The sequence below is a fragment of the Chaetura pelagica genome, unplaced genomic scaffold (assembly GCF_000747805.2).
Source record: "Chaetura pelagica isolate M959 unplaced genomic scaffold, ChaPel_1.0 scaffold227, whole genome shotgun sequence".
Taxonomy (NCBI): Eukaryota; Metazoa; Chordata; class Aves; order Apodiformes; family Apodidae; genus Chaetura; species Chaetura pelagica.
The window spans coordinates 579,910-602,659 of NW_009953796.1; the positions used below are offsets into that span (position 1 = coordinate 579,910).

At 39.7% G+C, this 22,750-nt stretch overlaps 1 protein-coding gene across 7 annotated transcripts in view; it reads left to right on the plus strand.

Annotated features, from left to right (window-relative positions):
* BANP (BTG3 associated nuclear protein) overlaps positions 1-22,750 on the plus strand; it is a 125,032-nt gene that overhangs the window by 70,843 nt on the left and 31,439 nt on the right. For 3 of the 7 annotated variants that reach the window (XM_010001100.1, XM_010001095.1, XM_010001098.1), the window contains 3 exons: positions 4,733-4,754; positions 9,701-9,705; positions 13,450-13,480. The exons of the other annotated variants lie outside the window; for them this stretch is intronic. In XM_010001100.1, the coding sequence (XP_009999402.1) occupies positions 4,733-4,754; positions 9,701-9,705; positions 13,450-13,480 (58 nt within the window). The remainder of the gene's footprint in view (positions 1-4,732; positions 4,755-9,700; positions 9,706-13,449; positions 13,481-22,750) is intronic. 7 annotated transcript variants of the gene reach the window in all.

The window sequence follows — 22,750 nt, forward strand, 5'->3', positions numbered from 1 at the left end:
GTTGTCAGGTAATTAAATGGCAAGTAGAGAGGTCAGACCATTAACATCATTAATCTTTCCTCTGTTCTAAGCACAACAGTAAATCTTGATGACTTCAATCTGTGTCTAGATGTCCGTGTTGTCGGTCTCGGTTAAAGGATAATGGGGTTTTGTTGTATTTCACAAGCAGTGGCTGTGACTTTGGGAATCTTTTGTGGCTCAGTTCAGTGCATGGAGATGGGAAATGGCTTCTTCCCTTTTTTTTTGTCTCCATCAAAAAGCCCCTGCATTTTGCCATGTTTGGTCACAAAATCTTATCCCTTGTAAAAATTAAATCACGGCGACTCAGTTGCAGAGGAAGAGTGAACTTTTCTTTTTAGAAGACAATCTGGGTGATTTACACAGAGTTTTCAGGGTTTTAACCATCTAATGTTAAAAATAGTGAGATTTGACCACCTGATTGACTTTTATGTCTATTGTTTGTGTATTCAGATCCTTTCCATAGTTCAGAAATATTTTCTGTCCGGTGTTCCAGAATCCCTAAAATATTTCAAACTAGCTGAGTGAAGATCTGGTACATTGAAAGAGGATGATTAAGGAGTATAATTTTGTGGTTGGTGCTGACTGGGAGATAATCGTAGGATGTCATATAATTCAGTGTATTTTTTGGTAGTTCCTGTGTGTTTCTATTTCAAATGCAAATATTAAAAAAAACCTACAAGATGACCACTTTGCTTATTTTAAACATTGAAATCCCAGATCAACAGTACAGTTTTCAGTGCTAATATCAGAGGCTATTTTAATTAACTGGGATACATTTACTTGATTCAAAGCACGTCTCCCTGTTACTGTGTATAACGTTTGGAAAGGATGTTTGGAAAATCATCCACTGTTGCTTGTCTTAGCCATTTCTTTGGTGTTCTGTGAACAAAATTCTTCTTTGTGGAATAAGTGCTTTAAATTGTAAACTTGCTTCATTTTGTTTGATCCAGTCTGCTGGGATTAATTGTTGTCTATTGGCTCCATCAAATACTCAGCTAAAGCTATCAGTTCCTGACGGGTCTGGAAGCAAAAAGCAGTTCTGCTTTACACGCAGATACTCTTTTTTTTCTTTGACAGAAACTCTGGGCTCCAACCAGGGTTGAGCTATCAATGAATGTGTTTTATAACTTGCTTCATTTTTTTTACAACTATTTTTGCTCCTGAAATATGTCATTCCATGCTTCTGGAATGTTGCTAAATATTTGTGTTAAACAGCAGAAGTGTTACTGAGTTCACCAGGAGGAAGTCCTAGAATTAAGTTATTTATCATGTTGGTGTGATTTTCTAGTGAACTGAAAATGAGGGATCTCAATCCCACAGCAGTGACACTGAAGGACTGTCTTCAAATCCAGCCCATCTTACACTGAGCTTTTGTGTATGCTTTCCAAGACTCACTCTGTTTTGCTTTTGAGTTGGTATGACAGTGCTGAGCCCAGAACTAAGTCTCTTCATGGGCTTCACTGGTTGAGTTGCCTAGGGCTGCAAAAGTTGCTGTGATGCATCAAACCCAGTCAGGGCAAAATGTCAGTGGTGCCAGTAAATCAGTAGATGTAACAGCTAGCAATGAAAAAATACTTATCAGTGCTTTTAAATTCCAGAACTGTGTTGTGAGATCTTTGGGTTTCAAGTTTTTCTTTAGTATTAGAGCATTTCATGTAAAGAACAGTAAGAAGACACTAGTGAACTGCAGTTCAGGACAGGACATCTGCTCTGCTGCACATATGAACACAGGAGATGTCCATGTAGAGAGGAGAAAGCTGTAAGAAAGATTAAAGCAGAGAAATGAATGAGATTGTTTTGACAGTGGCACAGTGACTTTTTATCCTTGGCGGGATCGTGTTTTCCTGCCAGAAAGTTTTGTTTTATAGTAGCTCAATAGGCAGAAAAGATGTTTTTAGATGGTAGAAACGGGCTGCAAGTGTCTAGGAAAGAGAATGTGCCCAGTGTTGCATACAAAGCCATGCCAAAAGTAAATAGTAAAGTTCTTTTGCCTATGATATTCATTCTGTGCTCGCCTCACACAGCCATGGGCTAAAGGGTTGCATTTTGGTGCGAACCCAGATGGTGAGTCTGCTAAAGGAAGGACTGCTCAGTCTGTTTGTGCACTGCTGGAAAACTGGGCCTTGATCTTCAAAGGCGTTTGGTAAAATACCAAATGATTTTACTTTATGGTGTGTATTTTTCATTGTCAATGGGACTAAGTCAGAGAGGCACTATGTGAAACCTTAAGAAAGGAGTGATCAGTGAATCATCTGTTCTAAATTAAATGAAATATGACTTAGAGTTGCGTAATGGGAATGGGACTGTCAGAAACATTTGTTGTTGGCCTAATTATTTTCCAAGTGATCCTAACAGTTTTACCATTATTTGAAGTCCATTTAGTTCAACATTGAATCCTTAACAACAGCAAAAAAATCACTCATGAGTGTAATTGCATGACCGGTTATGTAAGTTTATACTTAAAAGCCCTGAACACAAGGAACAGATGCTCCTTCTTCCATGGAGATTTTCCAAAATAAGATACTTCTTAAACATTTGCATCCATCAACATTATCTGGAGCAGATAAGTAGTACTTGAGGAAGTCCAGAATTCTGAATGACTGACCTAGAAATGGGTGGATAAAACAGTTCAGGTGGCACTTTCTTCTGTTCTTTAAGAAAATGCTGCTATAGAAGAGCATTTATGAGTTACATCAGTTGCAAATGTCTTCGTTAGAAATGCCCTTCTGGGAAAATTTAATTTAGATCACTTGCTCTGGAGAATACAAATCTTAGCTTACCAATATCTGTCACTTTCTGGAATCTTTTTTGCTTTAGTTTTCCATGTGTTGAATACTGTCTTTTGCATTATCTTGGGAGGATAGAGAAATATACATATATATTTGGAGACTTTGTCAAACTTTGTTTTTATAAAATCTGTCACTGGCCTTGAAAAGAGCAGAATGGTTCACTGATGGATAGTGTGCATTAAGAGTGACAAGATTCATGAGGAAGGAATGACACCCTAACAATATCCGAACACCTGAACTTGGAATTGGGTCCTCTTTTTCTCTGAACATACCTTTTTTTATAATAACCCTTAATAACATTTAGTAGCCTGCAGCACTGCTAGATGCCACAGCTAAATGTCACTGAGTGGTCATTTTCCTTTTCACTGTACAGAAATTCCGTGTTAATTTGTTTTTCTGGAAAGCTCTCACAAAAACTTGCCCAAAGCTAAAAGGACTCAGAGGAATAAAAGAATTCCTAGAATGTTGCAGCATAGCTGACTGAAGGGACAATATTCCTGCTCTTGGTCTCATTGCCAGCAGCAGCACCAGGACAGGAATATTATCTCTGGTTTTCTGCAGCACTTCCCAGTGCATTCCCAGGCTCTAGCCTGCAAAGTCACTGCTTGCTTGGCCTTGGTCCTCCAGAGCAAACTACCCACATTTCGTGTTTCTAAGAGGGTTTTAATGCTATTTCCTCTTCCATTACATCATGCTAAGCCAGATTGTTTCATACATTTTTATTGTTAATTTTTGTATTTTTTTTCTCCTTCCTGAACTACTGAGCTTTTCCTTTCAGCCTCTATCTAAAATAAATGTAAACTGTGACATTTTATCAGTGCAATTCTGCTTTGTCAGTGCTGGGAGAGATTTTGACTGTCTTCATTGTTTCTTTCCTTAAGTCATTGAAATTTCTAGACAAATCTATAGTTTCCTCTTTGGGATTTTCTGTAATGAAAAACACATCCCTTTAACTATGGACTTGTGTGTAATTGTAAAGAGGAGAAGTATATTTCATAAAGAAAATCAAGGCTATGTAAATTATCCCCTGGAAGTGAATTGTGTCTCTTTAAATCTGTTTTGCTTAGACCAGGCAAACACAACTGACAAGTTGGTGGTTTTCCCCAGCTCCAGTTGGAATGGCACATGGCATCCAGCAGCTCTTATTCCTAAGCCTTTCTTCCCAAGTCCTTCTTCCCAGCATTTGCAAACACTAATGATCAAGAACTTTCAAGTCACAGACTTCAGCCATTGTGGTTAATTGGGTTGGTTTTTATTAGTCAGGCCTTGATGTCAGCATGAAAACTGACATTTATTTTGATTTTTTTTCCCATATTCATACGAATGCCACATGAATTCCAAATGTTGAAGTTGTTGAGAATTGTCTTTTCTGTTTCAAGTAAAACATTTCATTAAAATGAGAAATTGATTTGTCATCTGTTTGCTTTTCTGCTGCAACTATTATTAGTGCAGAAATTGGTGCAAAATTGAACAGAATAAAAATCCTTGGTTCTTGAACCCAACTGAGTGTAAAAATGAACCACTAAAAAGTCCTCAGACTTCCTTTTTCATGATGTGGGAAGTTCTTCGCTTCAGTGAGAAAACTACAACATCATAAGCAGTAAACATAAGAGTAAAAACACACCAAGCACTTACTTTTGTGGCATTCAAACCAAAATGTATCAGAATAAATGTTTTGGGGGTGGAAAAATTAAAAGCAAAAATTGTTTTTGGTGTTAAAAAATAAACCCAAAATAAAAAATTCATCTAGCTTTAGAATAATCTCTTTAAAGGATATGAACTTGCAGAGTGCCAATAATGATAGCTGCCTCCTGTGAGGCTGGGATGTGTTTAGTGTTACGGTCCATTAAGTTTTATGGTTCCTATGACACTATCTGCTTTGTTGTTGATAGCATCTTACTGCAAGGGATGATTCATGCCAGGCTGTAGAAGCAGCAAGAGCTCGTGTTTGAAAAGAGTTGTCTGTGTTAAGTTTTACTCTCATACGTGGTTCTTACTCCTGTAAAATTCAGAGTAGGTGCACAGGCAGTTATTCTCAGGTGTGCAGTCTCCTTGGCTCTGTTGCAGGTGCTGTGGGAGTTGAATTAGAACCCCCAGAGATAACAGCAGGCACTTCTGGGCTGTGACCACGGTCAGCATGATGCTGTGGCACTGAGTTTGTGAGGTATCCTCAGAGAAAATGACTTCAAAATGAGGCTTTTTCCTCCATATCTCTGCATGTAAGTCTGTAGCTAAGAGTTGCTTTGAGAATAGGTACTTCAAAAAGGAAAAAAATTAGGAGGAACAGTTCCCATAAGCCTCTCTAAGTGCAGCTTGTTACTGGAATGCTGTTGGGGAGTGATGGTGTCCCAGGGCATGTGGGCTTGACAGAAGATCCTAGAATATTATATTCTATGTGAGCTGTAAATTTAAAATTGCTTCAGAATTATTTTGATTCTGAAAGTTTTTCCTGTGGAAAAACAGGCATGGATCTTCTCAGGAATATATAGCACTTTCTGAAGAATTAACTTAAATCTTCATTTTTGTGCTATTCTTTAAAGCCCATTTGAGCTGCTCTTTTTAGGTCAAGAGGTAGACCCTCTCCCTCTCCCCCATTTTATTTACATTAGTCATCCATATGTCTAATCAGGGGCTTTTTTCACCCTCGGGGTACTCTTCAGCATCTTTAGTTGCTCTGGGAAGAGTTTGGCTCCTGAAAGAATCTTTTCATTTTGGCTTTGCTGTGGTCTCCCCTGGTTCTCCTAACCCCATCAAAGGCCACCTTCCTGGCTCCTTCCTCTCCTGACGTTCTTCTTGGTTGTGCTTTTTTGCTGAAACTTCATGACTACACTGCACAGGTGCCTCTGGAGTTTGCTTGTGCCTCTTTTGTCTAACTGGTTTTGAAGACTGAACAGCCTTTCTCAAAGTCAGAGGGATTTGGGCAGCTCAGTCCCTTGGGTTCCTGAGTTGAGTGCCAGGTAGTACTTGAGCAGCTCAATCCCTGTCAGGCTTCCAGCCCTTTAATCCCAGTGTGGGCAGGAGCACAAAGGTTCTGGCACAACACCATAAATGTGATCTCAAATTATGACTTCATCTAGAAATCACATTTGAGTGTGGGCAGTAATTGAGATCAGAGAATACAAGGGAGTGCCGCTTTTTTTTTTTTCCTTCTCATTTTCTGCACAGTTGTTTGATATTCCTGTATTAATGTAATTTCTATTGAGTTACTTGAGGCTGCTTTCCTCATCAGTATCATATTTTTAATTACAAATCAGTCAATGTTATGTTATACAGTCAATCATTCCTCCACAGCCTTTCTTGATGAGAGCTCTATTTATTTCAGGGAAAAAATGGAATTGTGCCAGGTGGTTGTGCTCTTACCAGCAGGGTGAGAGCTCCTTTAAAAGCTGAGGTTTTGGGACAAAATACATGTAGAGGGTTGTGAAAGTTGTGTTTCTATTTTGTATAGCCAACTTGGACCAGGATATTAAAAAAAAAAAAATGCACACATTTCAAAAATCTCATGTGATCATTGAATTTCCATGTGGTACGAGGCATAAAAAAGAAACAGAAGATATCCTCAGTGGGAGAAGGGAGGATGCAGAATGCATCTGAGTTGAAATTTGCTAGGTGTACAGGAAGGTTAACAAGAGTGGAGTGAGTACAGCAAAGGGAATAGTGTTAGACAGCAAGAACTGTTTTGACACACTTGAGACACTTAACAATTTTCTCTCAAATCTGAAAGGGGAAGGTGACTGTGCAATGGAATTGAAGAATTTAGGACAGTGCTGCATTCCAGTACCATCTGAAGCACAGAGGAGAGATGTTTTTACCTTAGAAGAGAGAAGGTGCTAAAAGTGGTTGAAATAGTAGAAAATCCTGTGAGCAATCAGAGATTCGAGAACAAGTTTTTCAGATTTGGAGGATTTTTGAAATTGTTTCTGTGAGAAGAGCTCAGACTGTGATAGCAATCTGGTGGAAGGGCCTCAGGAGCAAAATGCTTTTTAAAGCAGTAGAATTGGTCCATCAAAGCAAGCCACTGGGTTTGTAGTAAAAGCTGTGGGGTTGGATCTGCTGCTGTGGGCATGAGAAGTGGAAAATACTGCAGAACAAGGGACCTGCACCCAGAAATCAGGGGGATCACAGAATTGGATCCCAGCAGAAATAACTATGTTAAGTATTTTGTTTGTTTGATCCAGCTGCTCCGCCTGCTCACGAGGACAGGAGATCTGTAATAAGAGTCCATAAAAAGCATATTTGCATTTTTATTTTCATTTAAATCTGTTTGAAAGAGGCAGTTTTCTCAGATCGTAATTTGAGCCCAGTTCAGCTGCAGAGATGCTCTGTTGAAAATTGCAGCATGGTTTTGATAGCAGAGCAGCAATGGCCAATGGACAACCCAGGGGGACAGTTTGGCCTGCCAAAAGTATTTATTGAGTGGATGCTTGGTCGTTGCAGCAGTCTTGTCTGCATTTGTATGCTGGAAAAATCTCTGAGTCTCAGCAGCACTGTCACTATATTTGGATGTGTACTCAGCTGGGAGGAAAGGCGAGAAATAACGGACTGGAGTTAGTCTGACTTGTAGTGCACAGAGCTCACGTGCTGGGAAGGGTCCCGTGGAGGAAGCCCAAGGTGGCGTGTGGCTTGAAGCAAAGATGTTCAGGTTGTGGTCAGTTCATGCCCTGGGAGAGGGTGAGGAGCAGAAGAGAAGAGGGTCACATCTGGAGGTGGGGTGAGCATTGGGGTAGCTGGAGTGGTGGATTTCAGAAGAGGCAGTATAGCTGGGTATGAAGTTGAAAAAAGAGAGAAGAGGGGAATCTCAATACAGTGTCAAATCCATGGATGTCAGTGCCACATTTGGAGAAGCAGAAGAGGGAGTGCAGAAAGGCTACATTAGAGATGGAGCTGTTAGCACCCTGCTGCCTAGATGGACTAGGAAGAGATGCAGAGGGGATTTCTATGTGAGGAGTGGTCTGGATTGGCAGCTGAAGGATGCTGATGGCTAAAGGTAACACAGATTTGATTGTAAATCCACAAATTCTACACCCTGTCCCTCCCACCCCAGAACAAGCGAAACATAGGAAGCCCCAGGACTGCAGCAGTACCAAAATATTTTACCTTTCTGACTCTGTACACTTCTTTTACCTCTGTAATCAGAAACAAAAGTCAGGAACTGGTATGTGTAGTTGCTGGAAGGAAAAATAATGATGCACCGGTAGAGTCAAAAAGAGGTTTTGGCTTTGGTGCAGCTGTGTGAAAAGTTTTCATGACTTGTCTCTGGGAGGCCAGCTGACCATCAGCCACTAACTGGTATTGCCAAATAGAGCAAATGGGTGATGTCCCACTAGAGTATAAAGATTGCTCTTTTGACAGCACATGTACTATTAGCCAATGGAATACAAAACTATTGGACATACTTTGTTTGCAGACATTGTTTCTAGAGCTTTTGCCAAACACACAGTGGAACAAAGACCAGAGTTAAATTTAGTACATGTCAACCTGATCAAAACCAACTATACACAAACAAAGCCTGTCCAGATTCAGACATAATGTGGCCTGCAGTTGCCAGAGCTACCAGAGAGGATGGGACCTTGCAGGAAATACTCAAAACTGTTGCAGCAGGAGGGTTGAGGCAGCAGAACTCCAGTGCCAGGGCATGAATTCAGCAGAGCTGGTAGAAGGGATTTTATTTAAGGGAGCAAACCAGGGGTTTCATTGTTTGGTTCAAAACAAGTGTTTGAAAAATGCACTGTGACTGTTCAATTGGTTTTATTTATTTTAATCCAAAGGTTTGTGGTAGCCTCAGATTCATTAAATCCCTTGCATACCAGTCTGTACAGAATAGCAGCAATGAAACATTGAGTATCACCTCTTGGCATGTAGTGCAACAGAAAAATATAAACAAGAATGCCTGCACTGCATAGAAAGTGTGTCTGAGAGGCTTGGACTGAAAGATCTCATAAGACTTAACATATCCATAATGGTTTTGGTCTTCGCTTTTGAAAATGACAACCTGTAGGTCTGCAGTAGGACAGGGGAGCAGGGATGTCTCATCAACTTGTCCTGTGGTTGTACATGAGAGCTGACCCCGACAGGCACAATATGCAGTAGCAGAAGATAGATGCACAAATTCCAGGAGGTAATTCTGCCAGAAAACATTGCAAACAGGCAGAAGCTGTAGGATGAAACCACGAATGTGCCAAGGAGAGGAACCAGGGAGCAAGGCCCATTACCTTAGCAGTATCAGTGCTTGCAGGGAGCCCAGAAGGTTCAAGCAGTGCAGAGAGAGCATTTTCCTAACTGAACAGTTTGTAACTTAACCACAGGGTTGACTGTGAATATTTCATGTTACATTAATGTTGGTCTTTAAACCGTTTAATATGTTTCTAAGTTCTGACTTGGAAGGGGGATGTGATGTTGGGGACTTTTGACAGCTGAGCTTCCCTGGCCTGGAGTCTGGGCAAGGTGTTGTGAAACACTCTCAGACTGGATTCAGCCAGTTGGAAAGAAAGGCAGAGTGAAGCCATGCTCCAGCAAGTGTTTCAGCACTGAGTGAGCACACAAGCATCACACGAGCCCAGATTGTTCCAGCACCTTAAGTTTTCCTCTTGAGCTGATCTTTCAATTTAGGAGAAATGAACTCTGCCAGCTGTGCAAAGCAACCTGGGTTATCTTGTCACCTTTCCCTTTGAGTGCTGCCTGTCTGCATCTCATCAGCAGGAGAAAATGTTTGAGTCCTTGCAGCTTTCATTTCTTCCTTCTGAAGAGATAAATCTGTTGATAAATGTTTTGTTTTGTGTCAATTAACACTATGAGATTGTTCTTCGAGTAACCTCAGACAGCCTTTATCTTTTGTATCTTTTGGGTAGTGTTTGTGTATCAATGTTTACAGGGAATTGTCTTCACAATAGCCTGTGTATTATCTCTAAAGCAGATTTTATTCATTAAGCCTTTTATAACCACAGAACTGAGCAGAATATGAAGTATTTCACAACAGAGTAAACAAAGGCAAGTTTGTGGTCACAAGTATCCGACGTGTTCTCCCAGAGAGGCTGGGAAGCTTTGGATTCACGTTCTTGTCATTGCTGTGGCTTCTAATTCCCATTGCTTGGAGGCTCACTGGAGTGGGCAGGGTGAGGATGGGAAGATACCACAAATTTCTCAGCATTTAAATTTGGGGAGTGTGAATAATTTTTTATTTTGTTTTCTTGGAATCAATGTAAGAGAAAGCTGGACTCTGACCTGATGAGAAAAACGTGCAAAACCTTTTCTGCCTTTTTTCCTGTTTAAATATTTTTTTCCACTCCATTTTTATCATGGTTGTGTGAGCACTTTGAGAAACCTAAGAAATTTTTTTTGAGTTGTAACACAGAATTAGAGGACTGTAAAGAAGTATTTTGTTAGTTTTTTTTAAGGAGAAGTAGAGTCCCAGCCAATTAAAAAATTGTGTCTGAGACAGTTTGCATTTGATTTTAAACAATTTCAGCTTTTGGAAGGTTAGAAACGGGTTGGATTTCCTTCTGAAGAGATGTAATGTCATTTCTACTGTATTTTACAGTAACATCAGCTATCAAAAGCATAAGAGAGCTGTATCTCACAGAGGCAATGCCAGAAGTAGAGTCTTTCAGTAATTCCCTGGTTTTACAAGAAACAATGGATTAGATTCACTTTCTCTGTTACGGTGTCATTTTCGGGACATTTTATCTTGATGATTTCAAAATACTGAACAAGGGAAAACAACCAGCTCAATGACGATCAATTTAGAGACTTCCATTTCTAAAAGAAATATTGACATCCTTTGTTGTTTTAGGACTTGAATTTATGGTTCTTGGGGAGTTAGTCTGTTCCTTCATGTCATACAATCTTCTGAGTGCTGAAAAGAAAGCCAAAACTGCTACTTCTCGAAGCCTGTGCCTGCCATGGCTCAGTGTAACTTAAGGAGGGTACTATTGTTACTAGTACAAAGGAGTAGAGCTGCCAGTAGAGTTTATAAAGAATGTGAGATTATTTCTGCATTACAAAGTTTCTTAATATATAGTATTTTATTGCCATAACCATAGAATCATAGAGCGGTGAAGGTTGGAAGGGACCTTGAAGACCATCAGGTTCCAACCTCCCTGCTATGAGCAGGGACACCTCCCACCAGACCAGGCTGCACAAGCCTCATCTAACCTGGTCTTGAACACCTCCAGGGAGGAGGCAGCCAGAGCTTCTCTGGGCAACCTGTTCCAGTCCCTTCCTGTCTTCATGGGGAAGAATTTCCTCTTGATGTCTAATCTAAATCTCCCCTCTTTCAGTTTAAAACCATTACCCCTTGTATTATCACTACTCTCTGGTGAAGAGTCCCTCCCCAGCTTTCCTGGACCTTCTTCAAGACCACTATGAGGTCTCCTTGGAGCCTTCTCTTCTCCAGCCTGAATAACTAACTGAGCTAGTTGGTTATTTACATACTTTTGTACTTTACGTACAAAACACTGTACAACGTGAGATCTGTCCTGGCACAGAGTGAGGGTTCACATGAACCTGTGCATTTTGCCCAGCTGGGGATGGAAAGTTTCCCTTCCTGCTCCCCGTCTGTTGTGTGTGAAAAGGAGATAACAAAGAGGTACCTTGAATCTGGCTTAATGGTTCTGAAATTGTAGTTTTATCGATGATTCTTGTGTTCTTAATAGAATGTAAATTCATTTTGCTAAATGAGATTCCTTCTAACAAGTTGAAGGGATTGGGGGCAAACTGTGCATTTCTAAAAAATTTGAAATAACAACATTTCTACCTCAGTGTAAATGACCCCTGGTGCTGCTCCAGCTCAAATCTCTGGGCTTCTGACTCTGGTGCATTGACAGATTGACAGCTGCTAACCAGAAGATTGTTCACCTGAATGTCCCTTCTTTTAGAGTGTGGTTTCTATCATCTCTCTAAGTGTCCAGCATCACTTTTTAACTCTGCAGGGTCTTCCTTGCACCATTCCATTTTTAGGGCACCTTGAGCTGAGTAGAAAAGGTTGGAAAATGTTTTATGTAAGAATCATTGAAAACCATAAAAAATGGAGCAAAAATTCAGTTTGATTTACAAATACACAATGAGTTTCCACGTAATCTTTTATTCTTCAAGTTTACACTTGAGACAAAATCTCATCTTTGCTGATGAGACTTGGATAAATTGCAATTGGAAACGTTTGTATTTATGCTTTGAGGAAGTAGCCTCTAAACCTTTTTGTAAAGGAATTTTTTAAAGGAATTTTCTTTAAATTAATATTTACAGGGCCAAGCTCTACTTGTTACAACATCTTTGCCTTCTGCTTCTTATTTAAGCTCCTTCAAGATCTTTAGCAATTAGGCTATATTGATAAAGCTATGTGTTCTTATCTTGTCTCTTAGCTTAGAGGAAATAATTTGTGCATGATATCAGGGATAAGAGCTAGAAAGTGTGAAATCTGATCCCAGTTCTGCCACTTGGTGACCCATAGGAAATTGGCTCAGCACATTGTTTCAGTTTTCCTGTCTGTGTGGCAGGTTAATGCTCATCTGTCTCCCATGGTATTCAGCAGCTCTGCAAATATTTAAAAGCAATACCAAACCTTTTAATAAGCTCCTCCATGTATAGTTTTTATTGAAGTAACATAAAAATTAGGTTATCTGGAGCTCACAATAGCTGTGAATTTCAGATTAACTGTGAAATCTTTCTGCTTGAAATCCATGTATCCCACTTGCCTGGAAAGATTTTACTATTCCATTATTCATTACATGGGCCTTAAAATTATACTCCAGTGACAAAGCCTCTATTTATTTTTAGACAATTGGCATCCACTTCTGGCTGACCTAGAATGTTTCTTTGATGACAATGTCTGTGATCCAGCTGGGTTTGCTGAATGGTTGAATAAACAAAGACAGATAGTAAAATGTGGGAAAGAAAAGGCTATTTTTATTGTATTAAAGAATCTGTCCAGCCAACTCCAGGCCTGATTCTGAATGTCCTATCTGTAACAGTACAGTTCAGTTCAGTGCCCTCGTGGTCTCCATAATATCTCTGGAATTTTATCATTATTGGATTTCAAGGTTATGAGAAAGCTCAGAATAAAAAGTTCAGAATTAAGGTGATTCACAAAAAAAGGCAAGTGATTGGTCATCCAGCCTCTTCCTTCCTGAAGTATGTAGGTTAAATACATAGAAGTAAGAGGATAAGTCTAAGCTCATTGTTTCCCCCTTGACTTTTTTTCATTGTTATTTCACTTGCTGGGCCCTTTCTGGTTTTATTGCAACAGTTTTAAAGTAATCTAAGTTTTGGAGGACGATGCTGCCTGCAGGCAAAGGACTCCAGGTAGTAGAATAAGTCTGTTGTTTGGACTACCAAAAGGGTATTTCACTGCACAGCATCATGATCTGAATTTCTCTGTCTTGTTCAAGTAGAGCCTAAACCAATCAGTAGTTATCATGTGAGCAGGTGTCACAGGACAAAATTTGGCCATGATTCAGATTTCACTGTAAATTGAGGGGAGGTTGATCCGTTACGTGAGACTTAAGACCAAGTGGCAAATAATTTTCTTGCACATATTTAAATTCAGTTTCTACATTACAAATAATAGATAATAATGAAAAGAACATCCTGATAACTCTGGTTCTGACATCGGGTTTGTCAGTTGTAGATTTTCCACCAAATGCAGCTCACAGCACCTTCAGTTTTTCACTCGAGCTGTTGGCAGAGCAGGAGCCCAGCAAGCTCTGGAACACTACAGGCTGTAGTAGCAGCTGAGCCCAATAAAACCCATTACTTCCACTGTAAAAAGCAAGGGCACAGCTCAAGAGTTCCTGCATTAATATTGTCAAAATATTTAACAGGAAAAATGGTTGGTTTCACAATTTTATTTTTTTTTTCAGTGGTCATTGCCTGTCTGAACAAGAAGCCATTCTTAGTGTGTGTAAAGTAACCAGATGGGCTTGAGTTTTTAGCTACAGCTGCTGGTACATGGTTATTTCTGCCACATCAAACAATTAGAGCACCTAACACATGCTCTGCAAGAGCATTTGACAATCATAATCATCATGTTGGTCTTGGATTAGGAGCTTTAAAGGATTTATTTAGAAGCTTTTCTGTTTATCTGTTTCCAGAATGTAAAAAATGGTCTTTCACATATAATATGCTAAGCTTGGTGGCTTCTGTGCAATTTTCCATGGTTCATACTTTCTGCAGTAATAAATAAAATGTAATAAGAATAAATTATAAATATTTATAAGACTATTTTTGTCTTTTATTAGGTTCTTACGATTTAGAATTTAATATCCCAGCCAAAGCTTCAGTCTCTCAAGTTCTGAGCAGTCATTTTGATGTTACAGTTGAACACTGATCTAGTTGACTGCAAAAAAAAACCCCTCACCTGTATCAGTGCCAAGGAAATCATCCGGTGGGATAGACCAAACAAAGTCAGCAAACCTTAGACATCCAGATTGGGGTTAGGAAGTTCAAATGACCCAAGCACATTCCAGCTCCCGTCCCTGTGGCCCTGTCATTCGATTAGTCACAGTTACAGACTTGGTTGCAGGCCAGGTGTACCAGGTTTTTGAAAAATATTAAAAGAGAAAAAAAGAACAAAGAATTCTTAGGGTTCTAGGTGAGGTGCTGTTTGTACGTGAGTAACTTTCTATGTTTAACTTCAGATCACAAATAACTCTAGATTATTTCCTTTTTACAAAAATTTTCTGAATATGTGCCTTGTAAAATTTGGACTCAGTTTATGTGCAAAAGAATGTGGTTGATGGTGCTAAAAAAGAAAGAGACTCAGTTGTCTTTTGGTTTCTGAAAAATGTTTCGTCCCTCATGTTTTGTGCCCAGACTTGGTGTATATCTCCTTAATTTGGCTTATGCTGTTGTACAACAGTTTTGTTTTTCATTTTATGTAAAACATGTTGTTCTCAATGTCATGGAAGCCCATCCATGTGTATGTTCCTCTGTGGCCATTCATATACCTCAAAGTCCTGGACTGGGACTTGTCTTTGGTGTCAGTTCTGTCATTTCACATCTCGCTCTGAGGGTTTGAAGGGCAATTGCTGCTTTTTTTCACCCCTCATATGAAAAGAATACTGAGCTTTTTCTGCAGTTTGCATCACTTTTTGATGTAGGTACCTTTTCATAACAAGGCAAGGAAATTAGTTTTCCCAATTGTCACTGACAGCCCCTAAGATTCTTTTCAAACAAGGGGAAAAAAATTATTGTGCCCTCAATGGCAAATGTATGGATAATTCACACTTGTCCTCTTGACTTTAATTGAAGGACTCTGTCCTTGCAGGTCTTTTCTTGAACAAGTTGATTATACTGACTTCAAACCTAGAAAACTGGTTTATTTAGGTAATAAGCATATGATTTGTGCTGGTGGTTTAAGGTCAATGATGGCCAAGTCCTTAGTGAAGATATGAGCAGACTTGCAGCAGCTCATTTTCTTTATAGGCAAATAATTCCCTGATACTGGGGTGGAGCAGTTTGCTGCTGCTGTTAGGTCAGGTTACGTAGTGTGCACGTGCATTCACTGTGGTGGTCACATTCTGGTCATTCCAGCCCCTTGTGTCAAGCTTTTCCAGGAAAAAACAGGGGCTGTGAAGCTCCTGGCTGAGGTGTCCAGCTCTAGGGCTCCCCCAGTGTGGTTTGTAGCCTAGAAGGCCTTGAGGTGGCTCTTGGTGGCCAAGCTGTTTGTGGGCTGGTGAAGTCAGTTAGTGACTATTTCTAAAGTAACCTCTTAATTAACAGGGGTCTTTTCTGTCAACTCAAAGCATCAAAGCTCATCCAACTGAACACGTGTAAGGCTGTTTTCAGTAAATTAGAGCTAGAATGGTTACTTTTTATTTCTAAATTCCAGGCACTGAAGTCTAGATGTCAGTGTTGCTAACAGCGCTCACACCGTTGGCACAGAGAAAGAGCTTAGAACCTTGCAATAACTGGGCTCATTTGGGACCTCTTGCTGGTTCCATAGCTGTATGCATGTTCTGTAGCCAGTGCTCTTCAGAAGCTGGCCTGCCCAGGGACTTGGGGAGGAGGAAACTGTCCCCACCAGTGCTCTCTGCCTCTCCTTGGTGACATGGGGCACATGGAGCTGTAAACCCTGCACGTGGCTCACAGGCAGCACATGCCCTGAGAGTCAGACGTGTGGAAGGGAAGAGTCTTCTGAGGTTCAGATGTGTCCTGGCAAAAGGTGTCACTGGCATTTAGGACCTAATTAAATAAGAAATCTCAGAAAAAGGTTATTTCTGCATGTTAAATATCCATCATGTTGGTGAAAAAAATACTGTACAGCCTAAGTAGGAAAAAGGAACTCTTGTAAATACCTTTATAAAAGCTGATTTTTTGCAAAGTTTTAACATGTTTCAGCCAAGGAAGAGAACAGGTTGGATGTTTTTTTTTCTCTTCCTAAGAACTTGTAGAATAACACATGTTTTTCTGATCCCTAAAGTAAATTATTCCCTGGGGAACATTCTTCATTAAAAACATAAATTTTTATCTCAAAGAATGATCCAAAAACTGTCCAGAAGATAATGGATTAAAGGGAATATTGCAAAAATACCCTCTTTGAATATATGCTTTCTGTTAGTATTTTACTGCTTAATAATATCCTGTATAAAATTTTTAAACCCATATGGGTGGAGGTAGGATTTGATTGTATTGCTAAAATACATGAGCTTACATAAAAATACTCTCTAATTTACTATGGCTCTTTTTTCCTGCTATGTCAAGGCTGAAGGATTTAAAACAAATTTTATTTTCTTGATGTCAAACAGATGTGTTTAAAAAAAATCAAAAACAAAACAAAACAAACCCCAAAACAAAAGACCAAACAGATTTTATTTTTTATTAATTTCTTGCAATCTTTACTGATAGCAGGGGAATTTTTTTCATGGGCTGCCTTGATGATTTTATCTGATACTGATTTTTGTCGAAAATGCAGGTTAAGGGGTTTTGAAAAGGTATTGTTTGGGTGTTTGTGTAAAAATTCCTAATGCATCTATAGGAAGAATGTGATAAGAGTATTTTTTGTTAAACTTAAAGATGAAAGTTTCCTGATTTATTTTTTTTTATTTCAGAGAATGACTAGAAAATTCCATTTTCTCCCATACCTGTTTGGCAAGGAGGGGTCCTGTTAACTGAAGAACTTTGCATGCGAGCAGTTCGAGTGTATAATGACTTTCCTTTGAGCTGCATTTCCAGCTGTGTCTGCTTTCTTTCAGTTGACATTGCTTAACTCTGTTCAGCAAAGTAATAAGTAATATGTATTTGGACTGAACATCCTGAAAATTGTAGCTAGCAGATAGTGAATTGCCATAAGGAGGGTGCTCACATTTCAGGAGGAATGTTAAAGATGAGCTATTTTAGAGTGAGGAGTCCTTCCTGACAGTTTAGATTCTGCATCGCACCCAGAGATAGTGAAGAGCATGAAATCGGTAAGAACTTGCCTACTTTTCTCCTCTCTAATAACTGGCTTTTAGTTTTCCCAATTGTTTCTTGTTGAGGGTGCACTAAATTCATCTGGCAGGCTGTGAAATCTGTGTGAGCAGTTTTAAATCAAGTGTCAGTATTGACCAGACCAAAGGAATATAATTGTTGGTCACTTCAGCTGCCATCAGCCACCGCTCAGCTAGGGAGATGCCCTGGGCTGTAGCAGCAGGTTCAGGAATTTTGCCATGTTTAAATAGAACTTTGAAGTTCCAGCCATTAGTTGTGCTTTTCAATTCTAAGATTATGCCTTTCATTTAAAAAAAAATAAAATTATTTCTGCTGCTCAAACACAGTTTGGAACTTTTCTTAATTTGCAACAGCAATGAAGAAAAATAAGCTGGCTGTTTTTGGAAGCCTTTTCTGTTCATTTTCAATATGGCTTCATTTAAAGAATATTCCACTCTTTTTACCCAAGCAACTTTTTTCTTTCCCCGTAGCACCCTTGTCCTTTTTATCCTCCGCTCACCCTGCTGTGCTGAGGTGTCACAACCCTGGTTTCTGGTGCTGTTTGAGGAGGGAAAGGGCTTTAGGAGGGTCTTGGTGAAGAAGCACGGGCTGAAGAGCAGAGGGGTCCTGCTCAAGCGCGCAGCAACTCGGCGCACTTGAAGTTAATCTTTGGTAACTGAAACTGATGTTAATGGATACAAAAAACAAAGGTGCTACAAGAGCTGAAATAACTGTCAATTTGCATTTGGAAACTACTTAAAATGCTGCCAAAAAAAAGCCAAGATGAAGAGGGTCTCGTGATGCTGAACTAAATCTAAGGAGATACTTTTATTCAGCGCGACGCAGCAGGAAACACAGCCCAGTTGTGCCTATTTGTGTTTGTAGTCTTTAAACTTTCCAGCCCCTGTGCTGTATGAGAGAACTTTTAGGTCTCTGATATATTTTACTACTTTTCTCTGAGCCACATATTTTCTTTCTAGTTTGTTTCTAAGATTGAGAAGCTAAAATGGTAGGTATACTGAAAGGCATAGCACTAAATACTGTTTTACTGAATGACATAACATTTTTAATGTCCTCATTTCCCATGCCTTTCACATCTCTCTAGCTTGACATTACAACCTCTCTTGCACTGTGTTGCTTTTTCTTGAATTTACATAGGTTAATTCTTAAGTTTTATGTGGCATTAAATTGCACTCACTGGGGATGAATTTTGTCTGCTGCTGCTTCCGTGTGTTGCTGAGTTGGTTTGGTTTCTCTTGCAGAAGTTTCTGCTCTACATTATTCTGTTGTCATCAGACTGGTTCAGTATCTGTTGGGATGTGCAGATTGCTCTGTCGTCTGTCTTTTTGAATGTTAAGGTTAAAAATTCCTGACAATTTAAAAATCATGGAGTGTTTTTCCTGTTTTTCCTGTTAGGAAATCAGTGCACAGTTCTTGGCTGAAGATTTGCCTTTTCCCAAGTAAGCTGATGAGCAGCCATTCCCAACAGAACTTGTTTTTTTGCTGGTGTTAAGGTACATTTAAGAAGAAAAGCATTCTGTAAGCAGTATATGTTGAGTAAAGTATTGTGAACTACTTTTTTTTTTTTTTCCACTGGGAAATGTGACTAGAGCTGAAACAAGGGCTATTTCTCCCCTTTAAGCTGGCTGCAGTTACAGTCTGTCCCTGCTAAGTTCTCTGTAAGTTCTAGACTTCTGGTATTTCTCTTTTTTGAGGGGGGGAAATCATTCAAAACACTCATGAGGAATTAAATTCATTTTTTTTAAATCACTTGAGAGGAATTATGTACATCTGCTTGGATAGTTCAGTCTTTCTAAATTGCATTAAATGCTCTTAAACAAGAAACACTCAATATCAGCAGCCTCGGGCAGGACATGGAAGGTGAAGCTGTGTTTTTAAGGAGACACTCAAGGTCTCTGTAGATTTGGGTAGTAACTTTTTGTGCTGCAACGTGATTTACCCACAGGGCATTTGGGGCTTCATTTTCTGCTAAATGTGTTACCCAAACCTCAAGCAGACAATAATGAGCTTGTGAGCAAGCCTGTGGATTACCAGACCTTACAAACTTGGGGTAGATTTTGATCAAAAGAGCTCAGATTGTAAATGTCCCCCTGGCCATATTAACATACACAAGGGGGGAAAAAAAGTAATTATGAATGAGAAGGTGCTTGTTCTGTGTGATATTGTGTATTTTCATAGTGCTAGCTGTTAGGCTTTGGAGGAAGGAAGAGAATTGTTTTTAAAGTGTTATTTATCTCTCTGTGGACAGAAATAGGTTATGAACACAGTTATGAACAGGTGATATACAAGCTAGTAACTGAAGACACGGAATTCAAAGTAAGGACACCTAAGTTCTGGTTGTGTCTGTAATTATTCCCATACTCTCACTAAAACAGGAATGAGAAAATAGAGACACTATTTGCCTAATCAGATTTACATTAAAAAAAAAAAAAAAAAAAAAGAGTTGAAGTGAAAATTCTGTTTCTTGAGCTGCAGCAGAACCTGAAGGGCTTGGTGCAGAGCTAGGACTGACTCCCTTCCAAATACTTTGTATTGACAGTTCAAGATCATGAGCCTGCTAAAAAAATACCTACCCATCCAGCCTTTGCTCAGGACAGCCTTTTGGGTGCAGGGCTGCCTTCACCTGGTGGGTGCTGTTCCTTCTCCCCCCTTGGTGCCTGGGAGCCCGGGCTGCTGTCCTGGCACACACAACACACACTGGTAGGGATGTTTTTTTCTAATGCAAGCATTGGGTTGGCAGCTTTTGTGGGCTCTAACTAGGCTGCTCTGAGGAAGGGAGTCTTGTCTTAAATGAGGCAGGAGTCCCTGGGTTTGTTAATCTTGCTTTGTTTGCATTCCTGAGGACCTGGGCTGTGTCTGTGCCCTGCGTGCTCTTGGATTTACAGGTGGGAGAAGAGGACCCCAAGAGAGTCCAGACCATATCTCTAACCCATCCTTGTAACACTTGGATCATTTCTCTAAGTCCTAAAGCCCTCAAGCTGTACTTGAGCTCTGAGAAGAGGGTAGGATTTAAGGAGTTAAAGGTTCCCTTTGGCTGAATTCCCATCATGTCAGCCTTTCCCTTTTGAAATTTTGATTCTCCACACAACACAGCTTCAACTCAAGTTAAGTTACTTACCAATTAAATCGCTGTTTGCCTGAAACATCACTGCAGAAATGCAAAGAAAACTGATCCAAAAATACAGTGGTTTCATGTCCAACTTTTAAAGCTTAATTAATGAATGTCTGCGGGGGTTTTCAGATTCTTTGGTTGCAGCTGCATTTAGAAGGACAAAGTAGCAGTAGCAGGGTGCTGAAGATCTGCTCAAGAATATTTTTGGCATTGTGTGGCTGCTCTACTGACTTGACAGTTCAAAACTTGGCATAAAATGAAAAGATAAGCTTTGGATCATATCCAGAGTCACCAAAGTCACTGGGTTCAGGCTTTGAAGAACTTGAATCCTCAAAGGCACTTGTTAAAAAGGGCTGTGTAGGAGCTAAGAGGACTTTAGTTTATCTGTGGCAGATTTCTTTTTTTCATTTTCTGTTTTTACAGTTGTTGAGTATTTTTTTTCTACATATAGACTTGCATACTATTATCTCTGTTTTCAGTTTGTGTCTTTTTCTGGAAAAAAAAAAAGACATATGAAAGCTTTTTCCTGTGAAAACACTTGCCAAGCAAATCTCTTAGTTATCCAAATGAAAGGCCATTTTTACAGAGAGACTTCTCCATATATATTTTCAGACAACTGACAAAGAGGCAGCCAACAATAGCAGTGGCATCTTTCAATTTTAACCTTGTGTTCTTGAAAATTTGTTTAACAAAAAAGAAATTCCAGGAACTGCCATCTTTTCCATGAAGAGATTCTTTTGAAAACTTTGAAAACAAAAGACTAGGGGAAATGCAAATGTTCAGCTTTGCATTTTGCTTGCACAAAAAACCCAACAAAACACGCTATAGTAAAAACATTTTGTGTTGCAGCTCCCAGAAGTGTTTGATAATCAGTAACAGTTTGCCTCTTAGAGCAGAATAATGCCAACTCAATATGCAGGGTCATTTGTTATTTCTCTTGTCAGGACACTGTTCCTTTCAGGCAAAAATGTCTTGCATGCAGAGACAGAAAGTAATCATGGAGAGCCTAGGTCGCACAGGGAATGAATCCCTTATGGGAAACCCATCCCTACCAGGATAAGTGGAAAATAAAATTTAAGCCATAAATGAGTCAAGAAAATGGCTTTGGTGTTTGCTTGTTCCAAGAAACACCCTAATAAAGTCTCATAAATGACTGTACATCAGTTGCAAGTCTGGCAAAGGTGAAGTGTGACCAAAAGAGGCCCAGGACAGCAAGAGCAGGACAAAGATTCTTTTCCAGAACTATGTCATCTGGCAATTGTCTTCTGGGCTTTTTTCTGTGTAGGGGACATGGGATTTTTCTCATCACTTCTGCACTATAGTGCAGATCCTTCAATCTGTAAATTACATGAATATCTTTCCCATAAAAAGTGATAGCAACTGCACTGAAAGTTTGGTTTAAAAGGTAAAAGTTCCAATTTTGAGATTGTGCCTGGAAAGGCAAATGGGTTTGTTGCAGCCACAGTGCAAGTACTCACCAGAGAGAGAGATTGAACAAACAGCCCTGTGCTTAGAGGGGCTGGGCCTTACCTTTTTGTATATATAATGAAAATCCCTGAGAAAGAGCAAGCCAAGGAAGCACAGGTACCAGCAATTTATAACTTGCTCCTGGTTTTTTACAGCCCTGACTTTAATTGGTATTTGTGCAGATTGATGCATTAAAATCGTGGCAGGTTTTGTTCCAGTGTGTGTATAACAATGTCTTGAAATGAAACCATCGTGTGTTTGAATGAAGCTTCTTGTGTGTAGGTTTTTCATGGAGTTATTTTAAAACTAGAAACAGAGCCCTGGAATCTCCTAAAAATTAGTTCTTCATCAGGGACAGACATCAGCTTCCTCAGAGGAAAGGAAACCTTAGACATTTCATGACTCTATAATACATTTTCAGTAATTGATCAGACTAAATGTGGAGATGTGCCTGATGGAGATGTTAGGATATTCACTGCAGGAGCCTTCTAGGTAAGTGAGAGGTTTATTAGATTTTGCTTTGGCAGCACTTCCAGAGGGATTGTTAAGCAGATAAATGGAAAACACGAGTAATGTTCCCAAAACGTGCAGAGAGGTGACTCCTTCACACGAGCTGTGAGAGCTCTGCTCTTGGCTTGCTTTGCTTTTAACACATGAGAAGCCGTTACTGGGCTGTAGATGGTAGTAATTAAATGGTAGATTTGTGATTGCTGTAGATTGTCATGCAAGGAAGAATTCGTGCACTTCTGTTGGATGAAGGTTTGTAGGGCCAGGGGGCTGTTTATTTGTCACTTAGTAACGATGCAGAATGTGGCCAAACTCTGCAGTAATTTGAGGGTGAGATCAAGATTGCAAGTTATCACGTCAATGTTGATCTTTCCAGAATGCCTGGGGACTTTCCCTTCTCTCTTTTAGTGAACCTCACATGTTGGAGGTGTGA